Source organism: Paramormyrops kingsleyae, chromosome 15, assembly GCF_048594095.1.
Source record: "Paramormyrops kingsleyae isolate MSU_618 chromosome 15, PKINGS_0.4, whole genome shotgun sequence".
Taxonomy (NCBI): Eukaryota; Metazoa; Chordata; class Actinopteri; order Osteoglossiformes; family Mormyridae; genus Paramormyrops; species Paramormyrops kingsleyae.
In genome coordinates, this window is record NC_132811.1 from 4950152 (window position 1) to 4975637 (window position 25486).

The 25486-nt window shown below is 42.8% G+C and overlaps 1 protein-coding gene across 2 annotated transcripts in view; it reads left to right on the forward strand.

Annotated features, from left to right (window-relative positions):
- The window catches only part of LOC111860249 (guanine nucleotide-binding protein subunit alpha-11), a 42522-nt gene extending 17036 nt beyond the window's left edge, over window positions 1–25486 (forward strand). For both annotated transcript variants that reach the window (XM_023843745.2, XM_023843744.2), the window contains exons 2-7: window positions 7274–7458; window positions 7932–8086; window positions 13210–13338; window positions 16416–16545; window positions 16875–17028; window positions 20064–25486. In XM_023843745.2, the coding sequence (XP_023699513.1) occupies window positions 7312–7458; window positions 7932–8086; window positions 13210–13338; window positions 16416–16545; window positions 16875–17028; window positions 20064–20254 (906 nt within the window). In that variant the 5' untranslated portion in view covers window positions 7274–7311 and the 3' untranslated portion in view covers window positions 20255–25486. The remainder of the gene's footprint in view (window positions 1–7273; window positions 7459–7931; window positions 8087–13209; window positions 13339–16415; window positions 16546–16874; window positions 17029–20063) is intronic.

Below are 25486 nucleotides of genomic sequence, written 5' to 3' on the forward strand. Positions count from 1 at the left end.
TATCATAAAAAAAGGATAATATAATGTATTGTCCCCATTTCTTGCATGTGGACAGGTTGATGTTTGCAGAAAGCGCAAAGATGCCTTCAGCTCACAGTGTGTTGGTATGGGCAGTTTCTCATGGGAGTCGTTAGGTCCAGTAACTGCTGTGGTATGTGAGGCCATTTTACAGGAACTGCCACCAGCCCTGTGACACCAACTCAGGCTTCTCAATGTTTCTTATACTCTTAATCAGGTTCAGTAAAGGTTTCATGAAGACCAGGATCTAAGCATCACTGAACCTTTATAGAACATAGATTGTGATGTTGATTCCACCTTCATTCCCCAAGGAATTGAAGACCCCCCCCCCCCCCTCAGTATCTCACTACAGACAATTCATGACATCTGTTACAGCGTTCCACAAAGGACTGAATCTGTTCTAAAGGGAAAGGGTAGCACTCCTCCTTTGTAGCTCCTTTATTTGTGTACTTTTGGGTGATGATGTTCACCCTCTATGTCTGTTACATTGTAGTGGGTGGTGTGGTGGCTCAGTGAATAGAACATTATTTTAGACGATAAATTGAGTTTTTATTAACATAAATAAATTGTATGAAATGTCACAGCCAAACAGGAGGTAGTTTTTAGGTCAAAATGTTCCCCCTCAAATTTTTTATTTAAAATTTTTTTTTTAAGCAAATTTTGTGTTCCTGTTGAATTGTTCAGACAATTTGTTTAATGTTCTCTGTGCTGTTCTGTTTAATTTGTATTTGGGGCAGTTTGTTGCTTGGTGTGTTAGGCATCTGACCCTATATCATTGTCGGAAATTAACGAGGGCAAAAATGGTACAAGAAATCTGAATGCTCCTAAAAACCATGATCTAGGGGTAAAAATTGCCCCCAAGACTTCATGAGGGGGGAAAAATGCACAGTTACACTAAGCCATTTTTATTTTTAATTTAATTTAATTTAATTTCCATTTTCATCTGTAACATACTCGTACAAACCGGACTATTGCTCACATTACATAATTTTATGTATCATTCAGCTAACTACCTCGTACTATGTAACGCTGTTAAGATTGCCTTTATCGAAAAATAAAAGGTTTCATCAAAAAACAAAAGCCGATCTCTCTCGGGGGCGTGACTGTGGATCGTCTGCTTACCCATGGCTTCCCTACCCCCCTTCAACAGCTTTTATCGTCGTCTCGGGCTAGCCGGTATATCGACTTTTCTCTGTATACCGATATATTTTCAAAACAAGATACATGACATCAAATCGATATCTTTTATTGTGTGTTAAAACCAATAGTATACCTTCCTGGTTGTGAACAGCGTGAGAGCTTCAGTCGTGACATTGAACACACTCCCAGAATTCACAGCTAAAATCAAACTGTTCAGTTAGCGTTTCATGGGTAGTTGATGGGGGCAAAGAATAGCACTTGTTTTGGTACTTGTTTTATTTCGTTTTAAAACATTGCCAAACAGCTCACAGGTTAACAATATTGACACATTGTAATTGTTTTATTTTGTTAAAGGGATTGGTTTGCATTTACCATTGCAAGACACGGCCTTTTCCCAAATATTTTGAATAGACAATCAAAAATTTCTAAAAAGAAGTATGCTTTTTATTTACTCATGTTGGCTAAAGTTGTTGATTATGCATTTCAATCTGAGCATATTTCCCATTAAAAACAAACTTTATGCATTACTTTCTATTTTTAAAAAGTGCCCCTAAAATTTTAATGCTCCCATTTTTTGGAAGCAAAACTTGCCCCCTCTAATACTTTTTTAAAATTTCCTACGTCGTCCTGTGTCCAGAAGGTTGTGTGTTCAAATCCCATAGTCAGCAAGGTATTCCAAATAGTTGGGTTGGGAAAGGCCAGTAACCCCAAGCAACACCATAACTTATCGGCCTACCTGTGTGCATGTGTCTGTTGTGGAGAGCAAGATAGGAAATGTACAAACTATCCAGTTTCCACAGGGATGAATAAATGACTGCTGTTCTACCTGGGAGTAAGTTTTGAAATTGCTGTAGTGCTATTACTGGCCTTTCAGAAACAGTAGGCAATATACAGGCGTCTGAGCATGTATAGCAAAGGAAGCATAAATGCAAAATTGTGCCTGAATTAGGAGTGATATGAGAAGCTGTGATACTTTGATTTCTTTCTGTGTCTTTGTGTTCACATTAATGCATAGCGCACTCTTCTGAAGAGATGCTTACATGCAGCAGTGCACATAACTGGTAAGCATTCTACGTAATGTGATATATGCTTATGAAAAACTTTTTATAAAAAAATTTATGTGTAATGTGCGTCAGTATTCTCATACCTTTTTCTTGAATGCTCTTGATGAAGATGAAGGTATTTAAATGTGTTTGTGGCAGAATTTTGGCCAAGTTAGCATCTGTGTTTCTCTCTAGATTATTAGATGAAACAGCAGGAATCTCACCACTGTGGTAGCGGGGTGGGTGTGTAAACATGTGACACAGTTACATGAAATTTGGGAATTTCATATTTTATCAGACTGTCCCAGAGCAGCGGCGGGGCATCTGAAGAGGCCTCCTCAGCAGTAAGCATCACCCCTAGGGGATCAAGGCCCGGTTCCCCTCTGTTACCTTTAGACCAGTTGAAGCCACAGCCCAGGCAATAAAGAGCTGCCCTTCAAAAGAAGCCACAGGCACAACCTCTCCCACGGGGGAAGTCTTGTGCCGCGAATTCTGCTGAGCTGGCACCCTCCCAGTGGGGGACGGTTGCAGAATTTTTCAAAGCCCCTCACGCTCTCCCTTCCCTCAGAGTTCTCTTTTGCCTTAAACCGAAACAAATCCTGAAGTTATCGGCCTCCGTAATTTCCTGCTGGACGTTCGTCCTAAACGCTCACTTGTGGCTTTGCTGAAGCCTAGGGATGCTTTATCCCATCTGAGCGCAGTTCATTTAAAGCTATTATCAAGCGGTTTCCAGAGAGCGGACTGCCGGATCTGTGGGTGGCAACCCGCCGTTGTCTGATGTAAAAGGCTTAAGCTGAGGTTACACACAGGCTACACTTATTGTTTGAGAGGTTGAGGAGGATTAGTGATCAAATATGCTGACGTGCATTACTTTATGGCAAGGGTCCGTGTTCCCAGTGCGCTGACTGACCTCTTCGGCCTTTACAAATTTGTCTGTTAATAGAACGTCATGGTGTGGCACGTCACCTCTGCCTTACTTTGTGCCCAATAAGCCAGGCTCGTCAGGTCATCCCGGGAGGTATTGCGGCATTTCCAGAATTGTTGTATTTGTGTGTATTTGCCTTACAAATCCATTCCATTCGGCTGTTCTATAGTACTGTTTTTAGGTTGTTGGAAATTTGCAAGTTCCGAGTTACTGGGACGCATCAATACATCGTGATGTGCGATACTACTTATAATAAATAATATATAGAATATGGCCCTTATCCATCAGATAATCCACGCATATTGATGCAGATCACCGGTATCTCCCTGCATTTTGACCATTCAGGGTGGTGACACAACCAGCTCAGTTTGTCATGCTGGTAAGTAGGGCCATGTCAGTGTGTTTACCGCTTGGATAATTTGCAGTGGAAAGCCCGTTAGTTCGTGGTATGGTTTGCGTAAGGCGGTTGAAAAGCACCGTTAGTGTCTGTGTTAATGGGTTTCAGTATGTAGCACTCTTGGGTGGTGGCACTTAAGTGTGTGACTCTGCTGGGCATCTGGCTGGGCCTGTGATCAGAAGGTTGTTGATGTAATTCCTGCGGTCGGCAGGGTGACGTCACCGTTGGGCCCTTGAGCAAGGCCCTTAACCCCAGTTGTTGCCGTGAGTGTCTGACTCTGCTCTCTCAGTTGTGTGTCGCTTCAGACTGAAGCGCCTGCTAAATAAATATTCCATGGATGTCTGAAGCAGGAAAATGAATTCCATCTTTTAAGAGACAAACCTTTTGCATTTCAGGACGTGCAAAGGCTGTCAAATCTGCTGCTAATTACCCGGTGATGAGTTGACATTTTACAGGGCTGCATTCAGCCTCTTCTGACATGACTGCCTTGGCGAGTTCCTGTCGGCTGTAGTCCCTGCGTGTGCTGGTCAATGCGCTGCTTGAAGCGAGTATTGAGCTGGTTTCATTTGATAGAAATTCCCGAGAGGTGTTCTCCCGCTGCCTGCTAATGGTGCCCCTTTATCGTGACTTGATTGAAAGGGGGGGAAGCCTTGTGTTGACCTACTTCTGAGAGCGGCAGAAATGTGAAGTAGGCGGTGATGTCATCCTTGTCATTAAAGAAAGCTCCCAGGCTTAGCCACAGTCTTCTGAATGGTGCGAGAGGCATCTGAATGGTGACAGAGAAGCCGGCCCTTTGTGTTTTTCTTTTTTCTATAGCAAGATAAACGTCGCAATGCATCTGGCAGCTCTTACAAATTCACAGAGGAGGACAAGACACAATAAATGTTTTAAGCACCTGCATGCATAATTGAGCGCCTGCTTAATTGACCACAACCGCTGAGCAACAATTTGTATGTCTTATACGCGAGTTTGGATCATGTATAATGTCAATAATTTAGGCATCAGTTTCCTATAAATATTTGATCCATTGGCCTTGACAGATGTTAATGAAGGAAACAAAATTTTATGGTCTGAGGAGTCCTGTTCTGGGAGTCTGTTAGATGCAAGCTGGGGGAAATAGTTTGGACACATGAGAGTTTGTGGGTGGGCCCTGGTTATGGCTTGTTTGAGCTTATGATATAGACTCCATGAAGACTGGCGGTTATCTAAGCTGTATTAATGTTGTGAAGCTGTAGCTAATTAGCAGCTCATATTGGGTCATATTGGGTTTAGTTTGCTGCTGCTGTTCTCTTTATAAACTCACTGGTAGGATTGCCTCAGTGACCTCAGTTTGACAATGATGGGTCCCATTCGCCCTGAATTCCGAACCCCCTGCACTGCCGTGCTTTCGTCTGCCCCCCTTACATTGATCATCGACATGGAGCAGCGGAGTCTCCGGAGTGTTTCGTGACTTAGGCCTAATTTCTGATCACCCAAGCAGTTGCTCGTGTGGTCTCCCTCCCACCAAAGCGAAAGTAGTGACTGTAGACCTTCAGCGATAAGCACCCATCCTCTCACTGTTTCCACACCTATGGGTCCGGCAGTGTGCATTGCTCCTGCCCCAGCACTGTCTCCTCCCCATTCATCATCCATGCAAACAGAAAGCCTGCTGGTTAAAGGGGTATGTGCTTAGCCTGTAACTTACAGCCGGCGTTTGTGTTTCTCGGAGATGGAATACTCCCATAGGGTTAATCCTCTTAGTATTTTATTAGTCCTTGGCTGCTCTTTTACGTGGAACAACCCCACTTGATCTAAACTGAAGTATCTGCTATTATTTTATATAATTTATTCAGCCATTTTTCCCCATCTTCACTTTTTAGGTATGGCTGTGGAACCTTAACGATGAATTGTTAAAATGCAGCGATGCCTTTTGCAGTGGGGAGCAGAGCATGTGAGCGGAGTGGTGAGAATTTCCGCTCCTCGCTCACGAGGCTGTTGGCTCCTCCCGCTCCTCCGCTCTAATTCGCACTAAGCCGCTCCACTCAACACCGATCCTCGCTCCACTAAAATTTCCTCCCGCTCCAGTCATATCGCTTCACGCTCGCTCTAATTTAAAAGAGGAACAAATAATCTGCATGCCTAACAAATGTCACCTAAAACCGAAGCCTTATATCATAAAGAAATATGAGCAACGGCAACATTGCCACTCAGAAAATATTTATTTTTAAGCAACATATAGGCAACAACGGACAGGTTTGGCAATGGCATTCCACACAAAAATAGGCTTAAAAATAAAGGAATCAGTGGGCTTAATAGCCTAAAGAATATACAGGCTAAGCATTCACGTTTTAAATTCCTTAGTTTTTTTCTGTTGATGCAGCTGCGTCTCTCTATAAAATAAAATTTCACTGACAGCGTTACGTGAAATTTAAAAAATCCTATTAGACCTACTTTGAATGACAAAACGAATTTATTTGATTACCGATATTTACTTTATAGGCTTTTATACTTAAATTTACTTTATAGACTACAACCATATTAAACTTGCTCACGTTTTGCTCTGGCTTCCACCTGTTTGTGTAGCACACACTCATGTTTGAAAAGTGATTCCAAAGTGAATCTTTACTCACTGAAAGTTTCACCACATTGTTCTTGCCCTGCTTTATTGTCATCTATACGTTTGATAAGAATAGTGCACTTGTATGATTTATCAGTTTTCTTTGTGAAATACTTTGCGAATTCCATCTCAGCCAATTTGTGTAACAGTCTTGATAATTGTACAGATGAATTTTGGGTAGATTTGGACACGCCTCAGAATCGTAGTGTGAACGGTATCGGAGCGAAATTGGAGTGAGACAGAGCGACCGCTCCAGCCTTAATTAAAAAACCGCTCTGCGCTCTGACCAAATTCCGCCCGCTCCGCTCCTCGCTCACGCTCCGCTCCTCGCTCACGCTCCGCTCCTCGCTCACGCTCCGCTCCTCGCTCACGCTCTGGTGGGGAGGTCTAGTAATACGTGAGAACCTGCTAGTCCCTGACAGCAGCCATAGCACCTGCAGGTTCGGGCCTGACCAGGACTTTGATAGGAGACCAACTAGGAAAGCTGGGTTGCTGCTGGAAGAGGTGGTGTTGTGGCCAACAGGAGGAGCACATTCTGTTGTCTGTGTGGATCCCAGTGTCCCAGTGTGGTAAATATGGCGCTGTCCTTCGGATGAGACGTGAAACTCAGGTCCTGACTCTCTGAGGTCATAAAAGATCTCTGTGCATCTTTCAAAAGAGTAGGGATGGTACCCCGATGACCTGTGGCTAAAACTGTCCACTGTGGCCCTTTCAAACCTGGCCTCCTAATCATCCCCTATTTTTAACTGCTAAATTCTCTCCTGCCCCTTCACCACCTTAGCTACTGCATGGTGAGTGTACTGGTGCAGAATGGCTGCTGTTGCATCGTCCAGGTGGGTGGTTCACACTGGTGTTTGAAGTGGCTGCCCATCAGTGCTCTAAACCGCTTTGGGTGTCTTGAAAAGTGCTATATAAATGTTACACTCAGGTGTTTTCACTTCAGTACCTGCCAGTTACATCTCAGATGCTCTGTAAAAGCTCCACTTTTGAGCCCCTGTACTTTGGGATGTTATTACGCCAGTATGTGCTGGCTTTGTCCAAACCTGATATTTCCATATAGCACTGAAGGTGTGAGGAGTCTGAGAGCCGTTGCTGTGTAGCCTGGCCTGATGTTTGTCTGCTGCGGTCCCAAGCTGTGCTTCATCTCCACTCAGGCACCGGAGAGAGTGGCAAGAGTACCTTCATCAAGCAGATGCGCATCATCCATGGGGCCGGCTACACTGAGGAGGACAAACGGGGCTTCATCAAGCTGGTGTACCAGAACATCTTCACCTCCATGCAGTCCATGATCCGTGCCTTGGAGAACCTCAAGATGCAGTACAAGTATGAGCAGAACAAGGTGAGCGTGGGAGTGTGTCTGTGGGCACCGTTCACCCGTCGCCCAGAGCCACAGCTGTACTTTTTAGCGCAAGGTAGCCGATCCGAGCCCGAGTGCTGGCTCGACTCATCCAGACCAACACCTGTAGGTGTTAGCTGTAGGTTATGGTTGCTAATGTGTTAAAATGGAAGACAGCACATTCTGGATTTAAGCCATCTATATATGGTCCCTTGATTGCTGTTGGAACAGACAGCGTCTTGCATTTCACATCTCTCTGCCATCAAATGTTGCCTGGCAAGATGGCCGGCGTTTTGAAGCATCATATTGATTTTCTCTTTGGAATGATTTACGCGTAATGTTTATGATCTATGTATAGAAAAGTGTTTAGTGTGATAATCACGATACTTGTGTCTAAAAGTTCAGATTCATTTTCTTTTACAAACTCAACGTGGAGCAGAAGTTGAAGAATCCCTTCATCCTTTTTTGTTTTTCAGTCAAATGCTTTGCTTGTGAAAGATGTGGATGTGGAGAAGGTGTCGTCCTTTGAGATGCAGTATGTCAGCGCAATAAGGACGCTCTGGGCAGACCCGGGCATCCAGGAGGCCTATGACCGGCGGCGGGAATACCAGCTTTCCGATTCCACCAAATAGTAAGTTCAGACTGGGAGCCGCAGTGAGATGGGAATGGGGAGAGTGGGTGGGAGGCGGAGGTAGAGGTATCTGCAGACTGGGTACCACTTCAGGAAGCTGCCAGTGACACGTTTAGCCTCTTCCCATGGAGACTGTGGACTGTGACACAAGTCCTGTACTTGTGTGGTGCGTCTCTGGTTAGCTGTAATACTGCGGCTCTAATGCTGTACATTTTACTAAATTAAGGCTTGGAACAGAAGACTCAACTTTCAATTGTAGCACAGCAGCAGAACGTTGATGTACTTTAAGTCCAGCATTGACTGTGTACTTTCAAAATTTCAAAAGTTAATGGGTAAATGTTATGCATTCTAATTATTATTATTTAAGTAATCAGGATTTTTTTTTGTGCATCGCATGTATTTAACATTTATGGCTTGTTTATACTTTGCGTGACCGAAAGGGTCTGCAGCGGTCGAGTGCGCGGTCGACCATGACACAAACACATGCCTCCATGTTTCCGTGTCCGCATGGATCAGCAGAGACCATGGAGGCTTTGCAACTAAAAGTTACGTGAGGAGATCCACTGCTACCCACATTTATACAATACGACCTTAAAAGAGCACAAGGATGGCCAAATGTGTGTGCATTTGGGGCGTGAAAGGAGAAATCTTTTAGAAACAGAAGTAGAAATCCCAGGGAGTGCACACAAATTGTACCCCTTCCCTCTGCTGTAATTCACTTCGGATAAAAGTGTAAGGTAAATGAATAAAATAAGTAAATGGAAGTATTTTCAGGACTCACACATTTTATCGGACCGTGCCGTTGCCCATTAGACGTTATAATCACCTGTTGATGTTTCTAATGTATTTTCTTTGCTGCTTTGGCTGGTGCTCTTTACCGTGAATAAGCAAGTTCCAGATACTGATGGCGCAGCTGTACTTGTTTGCAGTTTGAAATTCGCGTCAGACTGGTACTGTGTACTGTAAATCTGCCAGAAACTTGTGCCATCTACAGTGGGCACCTTGGCAGACTTATTTCTCCATTCTTGCCATCCCATAGAGCACACAGAATGCAAGTGCTTACAGTCTCAAACAGCAGCAGTTTCCACTTTCAATCTGAAGCATAAATTGGCATAGGAAAATCTGCATCCTGTACTGGCTAGGAATAGTTAATTAGATGCATTGTTTTATTTTTCAGTACGGGACAGGTGACAATTCTACTGTCTGTGTCAAACCTGTTCCCGGGAGCGAGCAGCAAGGCAGTCCGAGAAGCTAGCAACAAACTGTACTATTGGTGTTACACCCTATGACAAAGTTGTATGATTTATTTACTAAAATTAGATTCAGTTCATGCAATTTGTTGCCTTTTTTCATGGTCTGAATCTGCAGTTCCTAGGGGATTTAAAGCAAAGAAGGAGCCTTGAAGTATAGAGAGAATCGCTTGAACTATATTATGAGAATTACCAACATCGGCTGAATTTTTTTTCATATTGCAATTAAAAATATTTCGCCACATCGCCCAGCCCTACAAGGGGAGAGTCCTCCCAGACTCAGGCCACTGACATGATAAATGATGAATAGCCAGGCTGTGTGATTGAACAGTGATAAAATGGACCAGTGAGCATCGAAAAATGCTTTCTTGTTTGAAGTCAACCAAAAAAGTACATGACATGAAGGTCTTTAATTGCAAATTTTGCATGTCCTTTGTATGCATGCATATGTTGCTTGTAATGGAATTGTGATCCGGGTCGTGCTGCTCACTGCACAATTTTAGCTTGGCCCTCCTGGGTTTACTGTGTCTTGTAAAAAGCAGGACAGATTTTGCCCTCTCCTCTCTCCCAGAAAACACTGTGTGACCTCTGTCACTCTGTGTGATCCCCCTATTTTCATGACATCCCAACAGTATTCTGCTATGTCAGAATCACTCTTATCCTGACTAGTGGCGTTCTTCCACTGGCATACAGGAACCAAGCCCTACTCGACCCATACTGCAAACAGAGGCTAGTTCCAGTGCGGTTCCACCTCACTTCGGTTTTCCACTGCAGAAGGGTCGGCTTTGTAATGGTATGCCAGGTTTGGAGAGCGACAGTGACATAAAACCGAAGACGCTTTACTGTTCACATGGTGTACATTGTGATTTACTATGTGCTAATTTCCTAATTTTCTAGCACATCTGTAAGAAGTATTAGGTGACCATCAAACACTAGCAGAATAAACATTTGCTAGCTTAAATCTGCATTATGAGTCTGTTCCATTCAACTGCTGTATAGTATTTTTTTAAGAAGGAGGTTGTGCATTTTCAAGTTTAGAGTTATCGGGAATGCACTGGTACATTGCGACGTGCGATATTACTAATAATTAATAATATATAGAATATATATACCCTTCTTTCCTTCAAATCATCCATGTGCAGGACACTGGTATCTCCGTGTATTTCAACCAGTCAGAGGGTGGTGACACAAGCCGCTTTGTTTGGTCACGCTTTTGGCTCTGCCAGTAAGCAGGACCAGGTTAGCGTGGTTAAAGCTCCAATACAGCTCCAAGTACGGCTTGTATATTTACAATGGAAAACCGCCGGTTCACGGTCCGGCTCAAGTATGGCTCTGTTCTTTGTGGCAGTGGAAAAGCGCCATAAGCTCAGTTCTGTGCGGAAATTGTGAAGCTGAATCCCATGCAGCTCAGCTCAGATCAGATCAGACATCTTGTCTTAGAATTTTTACCCCCTATTTTTTTGTGTGAAATGTTTGGCTGTTTATTTAGATGTATTTCCGTTACATATATTTTGTTGTGCTAAAATGTAGCCATTTCCCTGCACATATTTTACTGGGTAAATAGGTTCTAGTATTTATGAGCCTGTGTTAATCTGTGTATAACCTGCAGTGCTGTATTGTTACATCTTGATGGCCCATACCAAGGTGTTAAGTCCTACCACGGTTCCAGAAGTGGGTAGTTCAGGTCCAGAAAGTAAAAATCCAGACCAAGATTTTGTTTTAACCAACCAGTTGAGTACTTTGTGTCTGACTATATACTCAACTGGTTGCTTGAAATTAAATCTTAGTCTGGACTTTTACTCTTTGGACGTGAATTTCTCACCTCTGCATGGTTCCTTTGTGGTATTTGGTTAACTTTATGTTTTTCAGATTTTATGTTCGTTCTTTTAATCTGGCCCTTTGAATTAAGCAATGATTCAAAGTAAATTATTTCTATAAACCATTTTTTTGCTTATCTGTCTGCCCAGTTGTAGTAAGTGTATAAAGGACAGCAGTGTTGAAACAAACCTCTTAAGTGAAGGGTGTTCAGTCAGTCGTACCTACGTGAAGTACCTGTTATGTAGGCATGTTCTTTGTAGTGACAGGAATTCATATAAAATTCATGTAGTTTGTATGACTAAACGGAATAATTTATGTCTGCAGCTCAGAATGGTCTTAATTAGCTTGTTGAATTGGTAACCAGATGCCCACCCTATTGTTAGATGTGTGTTTTGTCACATCATGGTTTATTTAGGAGAGTTTTTGTTGCACTGTACTATATAGAAACTGTAGTTTACCATGATTGGTTTGCAGAATATTATCGGCTGCCTGTTCAGCTAGGTCCAATCGAAGTGCGTGTTACACTCGCTGTCTTGAGATTTCTTTATTGTTGCTTATTGTACAACACGTCACTGTACAGTTACTGATGCATGTACAGCAGTGTCTGTGTACAGAGGTCAGTGTTCACTCTCTCACTCACACATACACACTCACACTTCCATCCTATGTTCCACAGTGCAAAAGAGCACGTAGCTTCTAGTGGCTGTGTTTCGGAGTAACAAGTTGGAGCATCTCTTTGCCCAGTAGAATTTACTCCTGGGGTATTACTGTAGAATGTTGTACTGGGGTATTACTATAGAATGTACTCCTGGGGTGTTGCTGTAGAATGTACTCCTGGGGTGTTACTGTAGAATGTTGTACTGGGGAATTACTGTAGAATGTTGTACTGGGGTATTACTGTAGAATGTACTCCTGGGGTGTTGCTGTAGAATGTACTCCTGGGGTGTTGCTGTAGAATGTACTCCTGGGGTATTACTGTAGAATGTACTCCTGGGGTGTTGCTGTAGAATGTACTCCTGGGGTGTTGCTGTAGAATGTAGTACTGGGGTGTTACTGTAGAATCTTGTACTGGGGTATTACTGTAGAATCTTGTACTGGGGTATTACTGTAGAATCTTGTACTGGGGTGTTGCTGTAGAATGTACTCCTGGGGTGTTGCTGTAGAATGTACTCCTGGGGTGTTGCTGTAGAATGTACTCCTGGGGTGTTGCTGTAGAATGTACTCCTGGGGTGTTGCTGTAGAATGTACTCCTGGGGTATTACTGTAGAATGTACTCCTGGGGTGTTGCTGTAGAATGTACTCCTGGGGTATTACTGTAGAATGTACTCCTGGGGTGTTGCTGTAGAGTGATACTGCCGTCACACCAGCCCTGGTCTTATGCAGAGATGGGCGTTCTGCACTCTACAGAAAGCTGCATCCACACTGTCATAAAGTTGTGTGTGTCTCCTCTGATGGTGTCCAGTATAACCATTACCGCAAGACCATGAAAATACTTAATGTCATTGTTTGAATTAAAATGACAAAGTACTGTTAATCTATTACAGAACAAAGTTCGCATTCAATTGAATGTTCATTGTCTGCTTATTCCAGTTTGAATATCTGTGTAATAATGGTCTCTCCAAAATAATAATTTTTGCCATAGGTATGGGTCATTAATTATGAATTTTTAAACTTTGTACAGTAACCGCTCTCAAAAGTTAAAATGCTTAGATGTTTTGTAACCATACCTTGTAGTTAGAGTAAAACCTTTTTTAATCGTACCTCTTATTTTATGTTTCAATGGTAAGCGTTACATGAACCATTTAAAAAAATAAAAATTAAAAATGTCTACGGTCCAGTTGATTTACTGATTAATCTGTACGTGTACTGTCGTATTCTGTTGCTATGGCAATGTTTAAAAGGTATCCTGCTTCTTTCGCTTCTTATACAAGTGGGATATCATGCGTATTATCCGTGTCTTCGTGGGTGGGAAAGGCCTTCAGCCTCAGTGTGTGCTGGTCTGCTCCCTGCTGTCTCCTTCATGGCTGCTGTCGCCGTATTTCTCCCTGTCTGCAGCTATCTCACTGACCTGGATCGTATTGCCGACCCCTCGTATCTCCCGACCCAGCAAGACGTGCTCAGGGTTCGCATCCCGACTACGGGGATCATCGAATATCCATTCGACTTGCAAAGCATCATATTCAGGTAGAGAATGCAGGTCTGACTGGATCTGCTGCTAATCTATTTTCAAATGTTCACATATGTTGTGTTAACTATCTGGTATTGGTTGTTCAAATGAATGTTTGAAATTTTGGGGGGGGGGGGGCACTATTTTGATAATGTTGTTTAAATGTTATAATTTTTTGATCACTTATGAGTTAGTGATTCCAAAGGCTTGTGCTTTTACTGGTTTCAGTGTCTTGTTTTGTGGGTCTCCCCATGTGATCCTAAAACAAAAAAACCCTCTCCCAGTATGTGACCTTGGGTCGCCTGAAGCTGGAGGTCTTTTTCCTGCATGTGTGTGTGGTCTGGGGAGGGACCTTCAATCAAGGAGACAGCAGCAAGCCTTCATTTCTAGGCTCCTTGATAGTCGTGTCGGTGCCCTCATTCCGAGGACACTCGCGGTGAAGCGCGGTTAGAGCATTTCTCAGGGTTCCCGTTCCCTCCGCTGTCCAGCGTGGGGGTGACACATCAGCCGAAGGTGCTAATCAGTGATGTGCCCGTCCCTATCTGCACTGTCCTCGGCCCAAGGGGACCGCAAGTGAGCCCGGCTGTCCCTCGAGCTTTTAATTGCCACCATCCTTACTGAATTTTCGAATTAAGTATGCAGCCATTCCGGCCCGTCCTACATCGTCAAAAGTAGGTCACTCTATACTGCAACAGGAAATGAGGTCGACCCCGTGTTGAAGGAGCTTTATTTTGGGCGGGTTGCTCCTGTGGGGCCCATCTATTACCGAGCTCGACTGCCATTGCAGGCTGGAATCGCAGAATCACGAAAGGGGGGCCCCTCTTGCGCGTCCCACAGTTTGCATGCCGCCACAGCCGCCCCGATTACCTGTGGGTCCGGCTGGGCTCCACCTGGCTTGTTGTCTAGATGTGGCTTCCGGTGCATCGTTGCTATTGGTGGAAGCCGTGACCATGCTTTCAGTTTACACGAGTGAGCAAAGCCTTCCCTGTCGGGTGAAGCCGGCTGGCCCCAGCGGGGGCCCGAGTCAAAGCGCTGTGTGCCTCCTAAGTGCCTTAATTCTGCCTCTTTAGATCCTGTTAGCAGGATGTTTGTCTTGCCTAGATTTGCTTTATTCCTGGTGTAAGACGAGGAACACTTATCTGCGGAAGTAGGCCACCGGGTTTTGAAGGTTAGGCCCTTATCATAGAAAATCTGTGAGCAGAAGTTGACCATGAAGTATTACACCCTGGTTTCTCACTAGGCTGTAGAATATTTGATTTATATTTATAAATTTTACGGTCCCGTTTCATTGTACGAAAGGCTGGCTGGGATCTGTGATATCAATGACTGTGTTGCCTTTTGCGGCACCGTAGGCCGTATTTGAATAGTTAACCAGTGCGATATTGTCATACCTGAATAGGTGAGTAGGAACAGAATTAAGTCACATGACCCATATCAGTGGAACTCAAGGGACAGAACTCTGTTACAATTCCAGTCCATCCGTCTTTAGAGAAGCTTTCCTATTGCCTTGGTGTATGAGATCTGTAATGTTCCAGAGCATGGAGTCCCGAGGCCCTGGTGTGACAGCTTCAGACAAAGCCAGACATAGTCCACTCAGATGGTTCCGGCTGGTACCGGCGCTGCACTTTTAATAGGTTAAGCCTGAGGTGCTTCTTACGCTGATAATTAATGACCCCACGACCATTTACACATGAAGAGCGACCAGCCCTTTTTAGTCAGTTATTTATTTGAGCATAATCTTGGATGTCCTCTGCTTCTGACCATCCTGGGGCTTTATTTCACGTACAAATCCCCCAGATCACTGAACGCTTCTGAAAATCACATACAGGCATATTGACCGTCCTTAAAATGTCTAAAAGGAATCTCGCCAAAAAGAGAGGAGAACATGCCCCTAGTGGAGGAAGGAGACATTGCTGTGAATGCGGATTCCTGTCTGTTTTCATAGGGTCGAAGTGCAAACATTGACGTTCAGTGATCTTGCTTGCATGACCTGTAGTCCACCATGGTTTGGTGTCAACAAAGACTGCTGTGCCATTGTCTGCCAAGTTTAACGTCAGTCGATCCCCCTAAGGGAGACAATGTTGACACTCTTGCATATGGGTTTGTCTTGTTTGGTCCTGAAGGTGTGACCGTAGTTGAATCGTAGTCATTAACACGAAGTGTTTTGCGTTACTTCTGTTTAGCAAAACCTGAACAGTATCGCCTGTCTTGCTAAATTAACCCAACCCTGACAGTCTTTCGCTAAATGAATAACTGCTGAATTAAGTATAGCAGTGAACCTGAGAATTTGCGCACAACACAAATCTGACGTTGATTTTAAGGTTTAATTTGTTCCTGCAGACACTCAAAATATGCAGCATGCTAATAGCATGGAATGTGACCAGCATAGTCATGTAGACCAGCACAATCACGCTCACAGTGGATTTTCACATCATCATTTCGGGAGAATCGTAAGCGGGTTGATGTACACAGTGGTGCCCAAGGTGCAGCTTCATGTCAAGGTCGCCTGGCAGGGATCCAGAGGGATGTAAATACAGTTCGGCCCTTTCTGACATTTGGCCTGTTGTTCTCAGCCATTACCATCTACACCCAGTCTGTGTGTTTAGTCAGACTCTGGTTTCAGTATTTGCTCAAGTGAATAAAGTTAGTATTATTACAGAGAACTAATGACTGGAACACCAGGCAGTTTGAAAAGCCTAAAAAATTGTTTTATACCCTTGTACACCGAATATTGTGCCTAATAAAAGCAACAACATACTTAAGGTCAAATTCTTTTAAAAAATTCAGTGCCTCAATACAAAATAAATAAATGTTATTATTGGTAGTGTTGCTATAATAATTACAACAAAAGTAATAGTAACTGTGTGCTGCTTAACAAATTAGACACGCCCACATTGTGTTCTGTAATCCATCAGTTATCTTTCTTTGTAGTTGGTTAATTTGCAATGTTTAACTATAAAAATGTTTTCAGAAAATTTGCCCACTAATCTTGCATTGGTGGGTTCCCCCCCCCCCCCCCAAACAGTTGCCAGGAAACATGCATTACCTATTTGCTGCTGTGTTAACTTGCCTCCTGATTCCCCCCCCATCTCAGGATGGTCGATGTGGGTGGGCAGCGATCTGAGCGCCGCAAGTGGATCCACTGCTTTGAGAACGTGACCTCCATCATGTTCCTGGTGGCCCTGAGCGAGTACGACCAGGTCCTCGTGGAGTCCGACAACGAGGTGTGTGGCTCCTACCCGTCCGACATCTTGGAGAGAACGTGCGGGCAAACCTGTCCCTTAATGATGCTGTTCGCTGACCGTGTTCCAGCTCCCCCCTGATTTGCTTAGCTGTTCACTTCAGTGCCTGTTTGATAATTACTTTGAAACGGGTGTATTGGGCTCTGATTTTGTTTGTATTTTTTGTTGAGTGAAATGATTGTGTGACATGTTGTAGATCTAGCATGGTGCCACTACTGGACTCTCTCGTTTGGGATCGGAACAAATTGACGTTGTTACAGAATCATCTTTCCCGCTTGATTCATGACTCTTCCTGTTTCTTTTCTTTTTAGAATCGGATGGAAGAAAGTAAAGCACTATTTAGGACAATAATCACATATCCTTGGTTTCAAAACTCCTCAGTCATCTTGTTCCTGAACAAGAAGGACCTGCTGGAGGAGAAGATTATGTACTCTCACTTGGTGGACTACTTTCCAGAGTTTGATGGTGAGTTCTTGTTTATCCATTATCTGCATCATCTGATTCCCTGGAATCCCCTCTACTCTGGTGTAAATCCCTGCCCATCTCCGCCGTGTTTGCATGTCAGTGTCACTAATCCTTTTTCTCCAAATAGTCCACAATAAGATCATCCAGTTCTGTATGCCTATTGCAAATCACATTGAATTGTACTAGATGATATTCAAAATGTATTCCACATACACCATTCCTTTCCATACCTATTGACTGGAGAAATCTGGTATTGTCTCACAAATGAATGGGTGAATAATTATGAAATACCGCTTTGACATTTTAAGGCTCACACCCAAAGTCCTTTAAATGCTGTGCACGGTGTTACTCAATCTGTGCTAATTGTGTCGTGAAGAACTTGTGCTGGCCCAACAAAGTGGGGAGTTTGACAGTGGGTTTTATTTGAAGCCTGACAGGCTGAGGATATTATGCACAAATTCTCTGAGTGCCAAACCCTGATGGCTGAGATTATAAGTGATTAAGCGGAATGGTGTTTGAGACCTTAAGGATTGTGCCGGTTCTATTTTTTGCTTTGTGGATGTCTGGAGACACCATGTGGCAGAGAAATGAATCAGCTCACAGAATGGCGAAGATAAAACAAGCAAATACCAGAAAAACGAAGCGGCATGAGGCTCAGACCATTAGTGAACATGGTGCAAGGTTGATTAGAAGAGCTTCTCTGTCTTGTATGACTGATGCCGTGGAATGCTGGGGGTTTGCGGGGGTTATAATTAAAAGAGATACTATAGTGATTGCAAAGTCTTGGGATGTTTACTTGATTCAGTAAATGTTTTTAAGTTTTAAGTAAAACATTAATTTCAAGTACTAATAAATTGGAAACCCAAATTATAGTTTCAATCCAATTAATTTTTATATAGCGCCTTTCACAACAGTGTCGTCCCAAGGCAATACATTAAACATCATTAGAGAGTAATACAGCGTTCTAAAAGAGTTGTTCATTAAACATCAAACATTCGTATTTAGTATCCATTTGGGAGCTAATGACTACAGTTTATAGCAAAATGGCAAGAACGGAACTGAATGGTCAGTCAAAAATGATGATAAAATGTTTGTGTATGATGTATGCCGATATGTTACGCGTTGCGCTCGTCAGTGGACTTTGATTATGAAACCAATAAATTTGCCACACTGTTACTGAATTATCAAGCATCCCAAGACTTTGTGAGTACTATTTATTTTCAAATCACACCTTTTTTTCTTTTCTTTTTTTTTTTTTACCCCTGACGTTTACACGTTCGGATTTGCATGTGAAGAAACTGGAGCTCAAACGTTCTGCTTCATCATTTTGGATCGAAGTGAAAGGGGATGTGTGCATTAGCCACGAAGGCATTTGCGGCCTTGTACATGCACCTTTTGGTGTGAGGCTGGATTTTCAGCTCTGACGGTTCAGGAACAGGTTTGATGTAAGAGAGACACATTGTTTCTCCCTGTCTCCCATTACCCCTCGCTATGACCAGCCTATATTGCGGAAACAGGCCCAGCGATCATATTGAATTGGCTTTTCGTTACTGTTTCTATTGTGGAAACTTAAATGATTGCTAACTGTGACACATCACAATGAATGATGCAAATATGCATGCTGTTGACAATGTTGATGATATTTCCTTTTGATCGTGTGTGATCCTCTGAATTTTTTGCACAACATTGCTGGTCATCAAAAGGTTTGGAATTCCTACTCTAGGGGAACAGGCTGCCCTCTAATGGAAACCAAGTAATGTTTTTTTTTTAACAGTCGTAAGAGGACGGCACCCAGAGAGTTACCTGACAGATCCAGGTCTGGATGATGAGTTCTGAGTGGCTCTAGAAGTGTACGATGCCACTGTCATGTAGAAGTGGAGAGGCTGTGAGGAGGAGGACAGACCAAAGCAGATACTGAGTTGAATAGCTACAAAGAAGGGACAGGAACCAGGGCTGCCGTGATCTGCAGTGCTGAGCTAGTAGAACTTCAGATCAGAAGACACTTCCACAGTGCTTTATGACTGTTAATCTCTCAGGGCTTTGTTTTCATTTTGTTTGTTTTGTTTTGGCTGTATTAACAGTTGAGTGGAAGCCATAGGTAACTGGTTACCAAGTGAAACCTCTCAGGATAATGATGCCACCAGTCAGGGAAGTGGGTACTTTGTCAGAGGTCTAGGAGTGACTTGATTGGCTCAAAACAGTCCAAGGAACCTGCTACAAGGAAGCTTGTTTCAATGTGTTAATCACTTCCTATCCATAGGCATAACAGAAGATGGTGGAGGGTGTGAGGTCAAATCAATTCTTTGATACAACCCTGCAAACACTTCTTTGTGGTGTTGAACACTCATTACCACTTGCTTGTTACAGCACTGAGGTGAAACAGCCCTTAGAAGGTGGAATATGAGAATGCTGACTCGTAAAAGCTTATTCAGACTAGGAATATTCTATTGTGTATTGGTGTAAGAAAATTCTTTTGTGTGTGTGAGTGAAATCAATGCTAGAGTTTCTATATCCAATGGGTTTTATAAAATCAAGGAAATGAACACCTTCAGAATTTGCAAACTTCTGCTTATAGTTTCGCCATGAATATCTGTGCACCCAGACCCAGACTCACACATTTTTGCCAGTTAGGCCTAAACGCAAGCGATCCTTTAGCAGCCTTTTTCAGGCACTGAAATTTCCATTAGAGAAGATTAGCAAGTTGGAGAAGCAATGTAATTAAATACAAAAACTATGGAAAAATTGAGAATTTAAATTTTTCATTTCAGTCCTCCCCCTGCTGCTGTGTGAAAATTGAAACTTCAAAACATTGAGCAGTAGTCACAGCTTGCAGGACCATGAAAGAACTCTGTAATGCAAGTGTTGATCCATGCATGACACGTCTGATTTGGATACTATTGTTTTATTTCATGTACCCCCCCCCCCAAGAACAGGCAGAAATTATTGGGAGTGGGTGGAGGATTAAAGGATTAATTTTCATTTGGTTTGTTTTCCGTCTAATGACGAAGGTGGTAATGCTGTGCATGTCCGCCCAGGTCCCCAGAGAGACGCACAGGCAGCTCGGGAGTTCATCCTGAAGATGTTTGTGGACCTGAACCCAGACAGCGACAAGATCATCTACTCCCACTTCACCTGCGCCACCGACACGGAGAACATCCGCTTCGTGTTCGCCGCTGTCAAGGACACCATCCTGCAGCTCAACCTCAAAGAATATAACCTGGTGTGAATGCCAGCGAGAGGCCGTCGTCAAGGCAGAGCGCGGACAACGCACATCTGAGGCGAAACACACACACACACACTTATATACATATGCGAGTGTCACTGAGCTTCATCCACACGCCACCCAGACCTCCCCGCTTCCTGATTCTGTTTGTGACTCTTGTCTGTGTTTCATCACAGCCTCCCAGGGACCCACGGTCTGCTGTTTTTGCCCTTTGACACACTGGCTCCGCCCATTGGTGGCATTTCTGGGGGCTCCTCATTCCCTCCATGTCTACAGCTCTGACTTACTTGCACAGCGCCCTTACACTAGCTTTTACGTTGAGTTTGTTTCGTTTTCGCTAATCACGTTGGTTCAACGTTGTCCTATAGAAAGGGTCACCATAGCGGCGGTTTGTGTGCTATATAAGTGAGCTACTTGGGATTTGAGGCATAAATCGGGAGAGAGTGACAGAACACCTGGAAGGCGTGCTCTGCAGGAGGGTTTGGGCTCTTGGACCCAAAGGATTGTGGGAAACCTGTATGAACAGGGCTGTAATAGTCAGTGACACCAAGTGTGGTGTCTCAAGGATACGCCATGTTCACTGATTCAAGCTTGAGCTTATTTTTACATTGGTAAATGTAACTACATGCATGATTTTCACATCTACAGGAGAATGTAAATCTGAGAGCAGGAGAGAAACAATGTGTCGAATATTTTGAACATGTAAAATCTTGCTATTGCAACTGAAATTGTTATAAAATTCCCAGTCATTCAGAGAACCAGTGTGTAAACATGTGGTTAATGACGCGCTGAAGGATGGTCAGTTTTTGCCATTTTTATTTATTTTTTTCTGTCTTTTTCACACCTTTTCCCCCCCCCCACCCCCATGTTCCTATTCTTTTTTCCCCCCTATTTTCGGATCGGGGTATTTGCGTGTTTCAGCATTTTGCATAGTTCTAAATGGTCCCATCTAGTGCTGACTGAATAACAGATGACGGCAGCCTGTTCACGCCCATTAATCTCTACAGAAAAACCAGGCAACACAGGAGCTCGAAATATTTGGTCTTGGTGTGAGGGACAGAAATGTAACGTCAACCTGTGTGAGTGAGGCAACTAAGTACGAAGAGAACTGCAAAACAAAATGGCATGGGACAAAAAGCCCCTCTTTATTCTTAAGTTGCACTTAACTCTTGTGAATGACATTACATGATACTGTGACTATTTTTAAGTTATCGAAATATGACATGCTGTATTTGTATTTAGATGACAGAACAGTTGCAAGCAATAGTTTGAAGAGTAAACGCTGAGCTGAACATAGCATAATGTTGTTAATGCCGACTAACGTGCTTAGCTTATCCATATCAAACAGATGTTCAGTTGTGAACAGAATCTTTATTATTAGTTTATTTATATAAGGCCAGCTTTGTGGGTGTTGAGAATCTTTCCTATCTTGAACTGGTACCTCCTCAGTAAAAGTAGGGGGCGCTGTCTGAACTGCTGTATGAATCCTTATGGGTGCAGTAATCGGATTTTCCTCAGTCTCTATACGCAAAAATATTTATCGTTTATTCGTATCAGTCAAATATTTAAGTCACTTTCGGTCTGAGTACAATTAAAATTTTAATGTAGAAGCAAAGCTTTAAGCAAGCATTTAAGAGGATTTCATAATGATACCTTCTCCTGGTTCCCTTTTTGAAGAAAAAGTATTTCCAAGATTCCATAGCTAGTCGTTTCCTTCAATGCAGTTGTCTTTGCAGTGTAATTCAGGTGAATTTTCAGACATCTTCATTAAAAGGGCTATTATATTGCATACAATTTAAACAGCCAGAGGTTTTAAAGACAAGACCCTGGGTGACTGAGAAACGGGTGCAATTTTAATGCACTTTTATTGGACTACATTAATGGCTGCACTACATTAATCATCGCTTACAGGTCCGGAATGTAGGGAATAGGTTAGGTTCGTCTTTGTTACCCTCATCTGCTTGCTCTGAAGATGAGCTTATGGTGAGCAGGGCAGAACAAAATTGACACGCTTGCTTTTCCACTGAAAGTGGTGTGACACTGCTATGGTACTGCAGCCGGGCTCAGATGCTGTGTAAAATGTCCTGGATCATGCTTCCTGCCTCTCTGCATGACTGGAGAGGCCTACTCCCTTTTACTTTCTGGAGCATATTGCCTGTGTGCTTCACTTTTGTTATATATTGCTCAAAGGTAACTGCCAGGGGGTGTTGACCGTTTACCGTGGGCTGGGCTAGCTTTAGGCCCCTCCTCTCTGGTCACTGACTGCCAAAGTCTGATTTGGGATTTTATCGGGAACTGAAGACAAATTTGGTGGCACTTTTTGAATGTACATAATTATTTTTATGTTTTGTTTGCTCCATTCGCACCAGTGCCAAGACACTATGGCTGTGTTCAGAGAGCACTGGTAGCCGCTTTGGCCGATGCTGTATGTTAAATTCACCTGCGTTCTCCTCCTATGCCTGTACACTTAGCATCTTCACAAGGACTGAAGGGCCTGTTCTATAAGGCTTATCATTGACCCCTAAGCCCCTTTTGTATCGTTTTCATGATCTGTATAAACAAATTACCTGGGAGAATCTCTGATTTTGTTAATGCAGCCCAGTTCTCTTTATTAGTGCCGTTAATCCCACTTTCCCGTGTATTTTTGTAGTGCTTTGCTGTGCTGTTATATGGGGAGAGACGCACTGGAAATCAAATGCGGTTTTCACATTTAGCCTCAACCTCCAGTGCTCAGCATCTACGAAAATTGCTGCAGCTTTCATGTTAGTGTGTATTATAAATCGCAATTATTCCTTTTTTTTCCCAGGGGTAAAAATGTTTACCTGTTGTTTTCATACATTCATAGTTTTTATAGGGCTGTAGCAGCTCAGTGTGGGTGGTGCAGCAAGCCAGTGGCTCTCATAGCTTTTAAAAGCATCTTTTTAGATGATGATTTGCTGTGTGTCACTGAAATACTACCAGTATTTTACACACACGCTTTTGTCACAGTGTTCAGTGGGCCTTGATTAACGACAGACCATTTTCTTTCATCCGCCGCTTCAAAGCTATTAAACTTGCTGCTGTGTTTGTAAGCTTTTTGTAATCCCCCCGCCACCCCCCACAACTCTGGAATGGACAGATATTCCTTTATGCTGTATTCATCAGTGCGCACTCTGCCCTCTGCTAGCTCGATGAACATCACTGGCCAACTTCTTGTTCCTCTTCACTTTGAGTGGCCCAGCATGTTTGGAGAAGAGCTCTCGTCACTACGTTCAAGCTGCTGATCTCTCGGTGAGCTGTCGACAGAAGGTGTCACTGTAGGCCAACGAGAGGGACAGGAGCCCAGGCCTTCAGTCCATGGCGAAGCACAGACCGGTTTCATTTTATCGGAGTCTCCCGGGCTCCAGGTCTTGCTCCATTCCCCCGTTATAGGGCACGCCTCACTTTGTGGGCAGTACCCTGCGCTGTTGATCTTTGACGATATATTGAAGCTTTACTGCAAGTCGAGAACTTCCAACCTGGGCTCATTAGGCGTATAGGAGCTGTTAAAGCTGTGCTGTCAATTTCCTTTAATTGGGCAGCAAATAATGGGTTATTCTGATCTGTAGCTAGACAATACTCTGAGGTTGATGGAACTCGATGTATTTCTACATGTGAGTGGCCACGGATACCTCGATAAGCACACTGCATCCCGTTTAATTAGTGTTCTGCTCATTTCGAGCAGTAAGAAGTTGCTCCAAGCTCGTTGGACTCCTTTTTATTCTGTTGGCTTATCCAGTGAGGGGAAAATATGTATTTTTGTTTTTTTTTCTTTTATATAGTCAAATTCATTTTTGAATTGTTGTTTATTCTTGCTTGTGGTTAAGTGTTCTGAGATCAGACAGTGTTGAGTTGCTCAAAGTAAATAATCTGTATATTCTGGATGGTATTGTAAATTAGAAAAACTATTGTTTAAGGTTTTTGTTGTCTTTATAGTTGGATTCAAAGCACTAAAAGTATTACCATTTCAGTTGTGTGATCTTACAGTAGTGCGGTGATGTCAGAAATGCTGAGAAACCCAGTTTCCTGATTGTTTACCACATGGATAAGTGACACATGACTTTCTCTGTCGATGGGTAACAGTTTTGTAAAATGTTTTGTTGCATTAATTTGCCAAATTTATATATTGAAATAGACATGTGGATAGTTCCACTTGCAAGGCTGTAAGTAGCGAAACAGCACTGAAAGTTTAAGATGAAAATTAAAATCCCAGTAGATGAATAAAAATAGTGTAGACTGGTTCTCCATTTGTACTACTAAATATTTGGAGATGTAAACATGCTTATTAAAATTTTTAAAAAGGTACCACTTAAAGTGCTTAAAACCGGTTGACTCCTGAGTTCATTTAAAATGATTCACTCACAGTGTGCGAAGGTCTTTATATATTAGGGATTGTAAATGGCCACATTAATAGGACTGCCTGGCATTTTCCCGTGGTGACCTCTGACCCCCGCTGAGTCAGTGCACTGAACAGCCCTTTGAAATACGGGCCCGCACGGATTTGTGAGAGTTCACAGCTGCTGCTTGAAGCTCACTTCCTGGTGTCCTGAGATGTTCTTACTTGACTGGGTTTTACTCATTCAGGCTGAGGTCTGAACTGAGACGGTGGACATTAACATTAATCCCAGCCCCCCCCCCTCCTTTTTTTTAAAAAAAAATAATAAAAAAATTAACTGAATGTTTATTTTCTTTTTTAAAGAGTAACTGCATAGGTATGTATAAATTGGTATTTGTGTTTGCTTTTCCATTTTTTAGTATACCGGATGTAAATGATGTACTATAATGTGTGCCAATTCTTTCTTTGTAAAGCCAGACTCTTTACAAGTGCCAATGTTGTGAGAATAAAAAAAAAGGGGCCTTTGTGTTTTATGGTCCATTTTTTAAAAGGAAAAAAAAAAACTCTTAATATGTGATATAAATAAATGACTGCTAACTTTATTCTGTATTTAAGATTACTAAGATAAACTGCTGTTTTTAAATAATTGTCTTTGAATTGCATGTGTTTGGGTTTGGGTTCGGGGAAGCGGACAGCACAAAACCCCGCGGAACAGGGTCCTGATGGTTGTTGATTTGCTGCATATTAGCCATATTTGTTTTGTATTCGTTTCATTTTGACCACTGTTGCCTGAACATCATTCAGACATAAATGATTTTCTTAGCGTACAAAGGAAAATAAAGCATTATCTGTTTTAAATATGAATAAAATTTGTTCCTAAA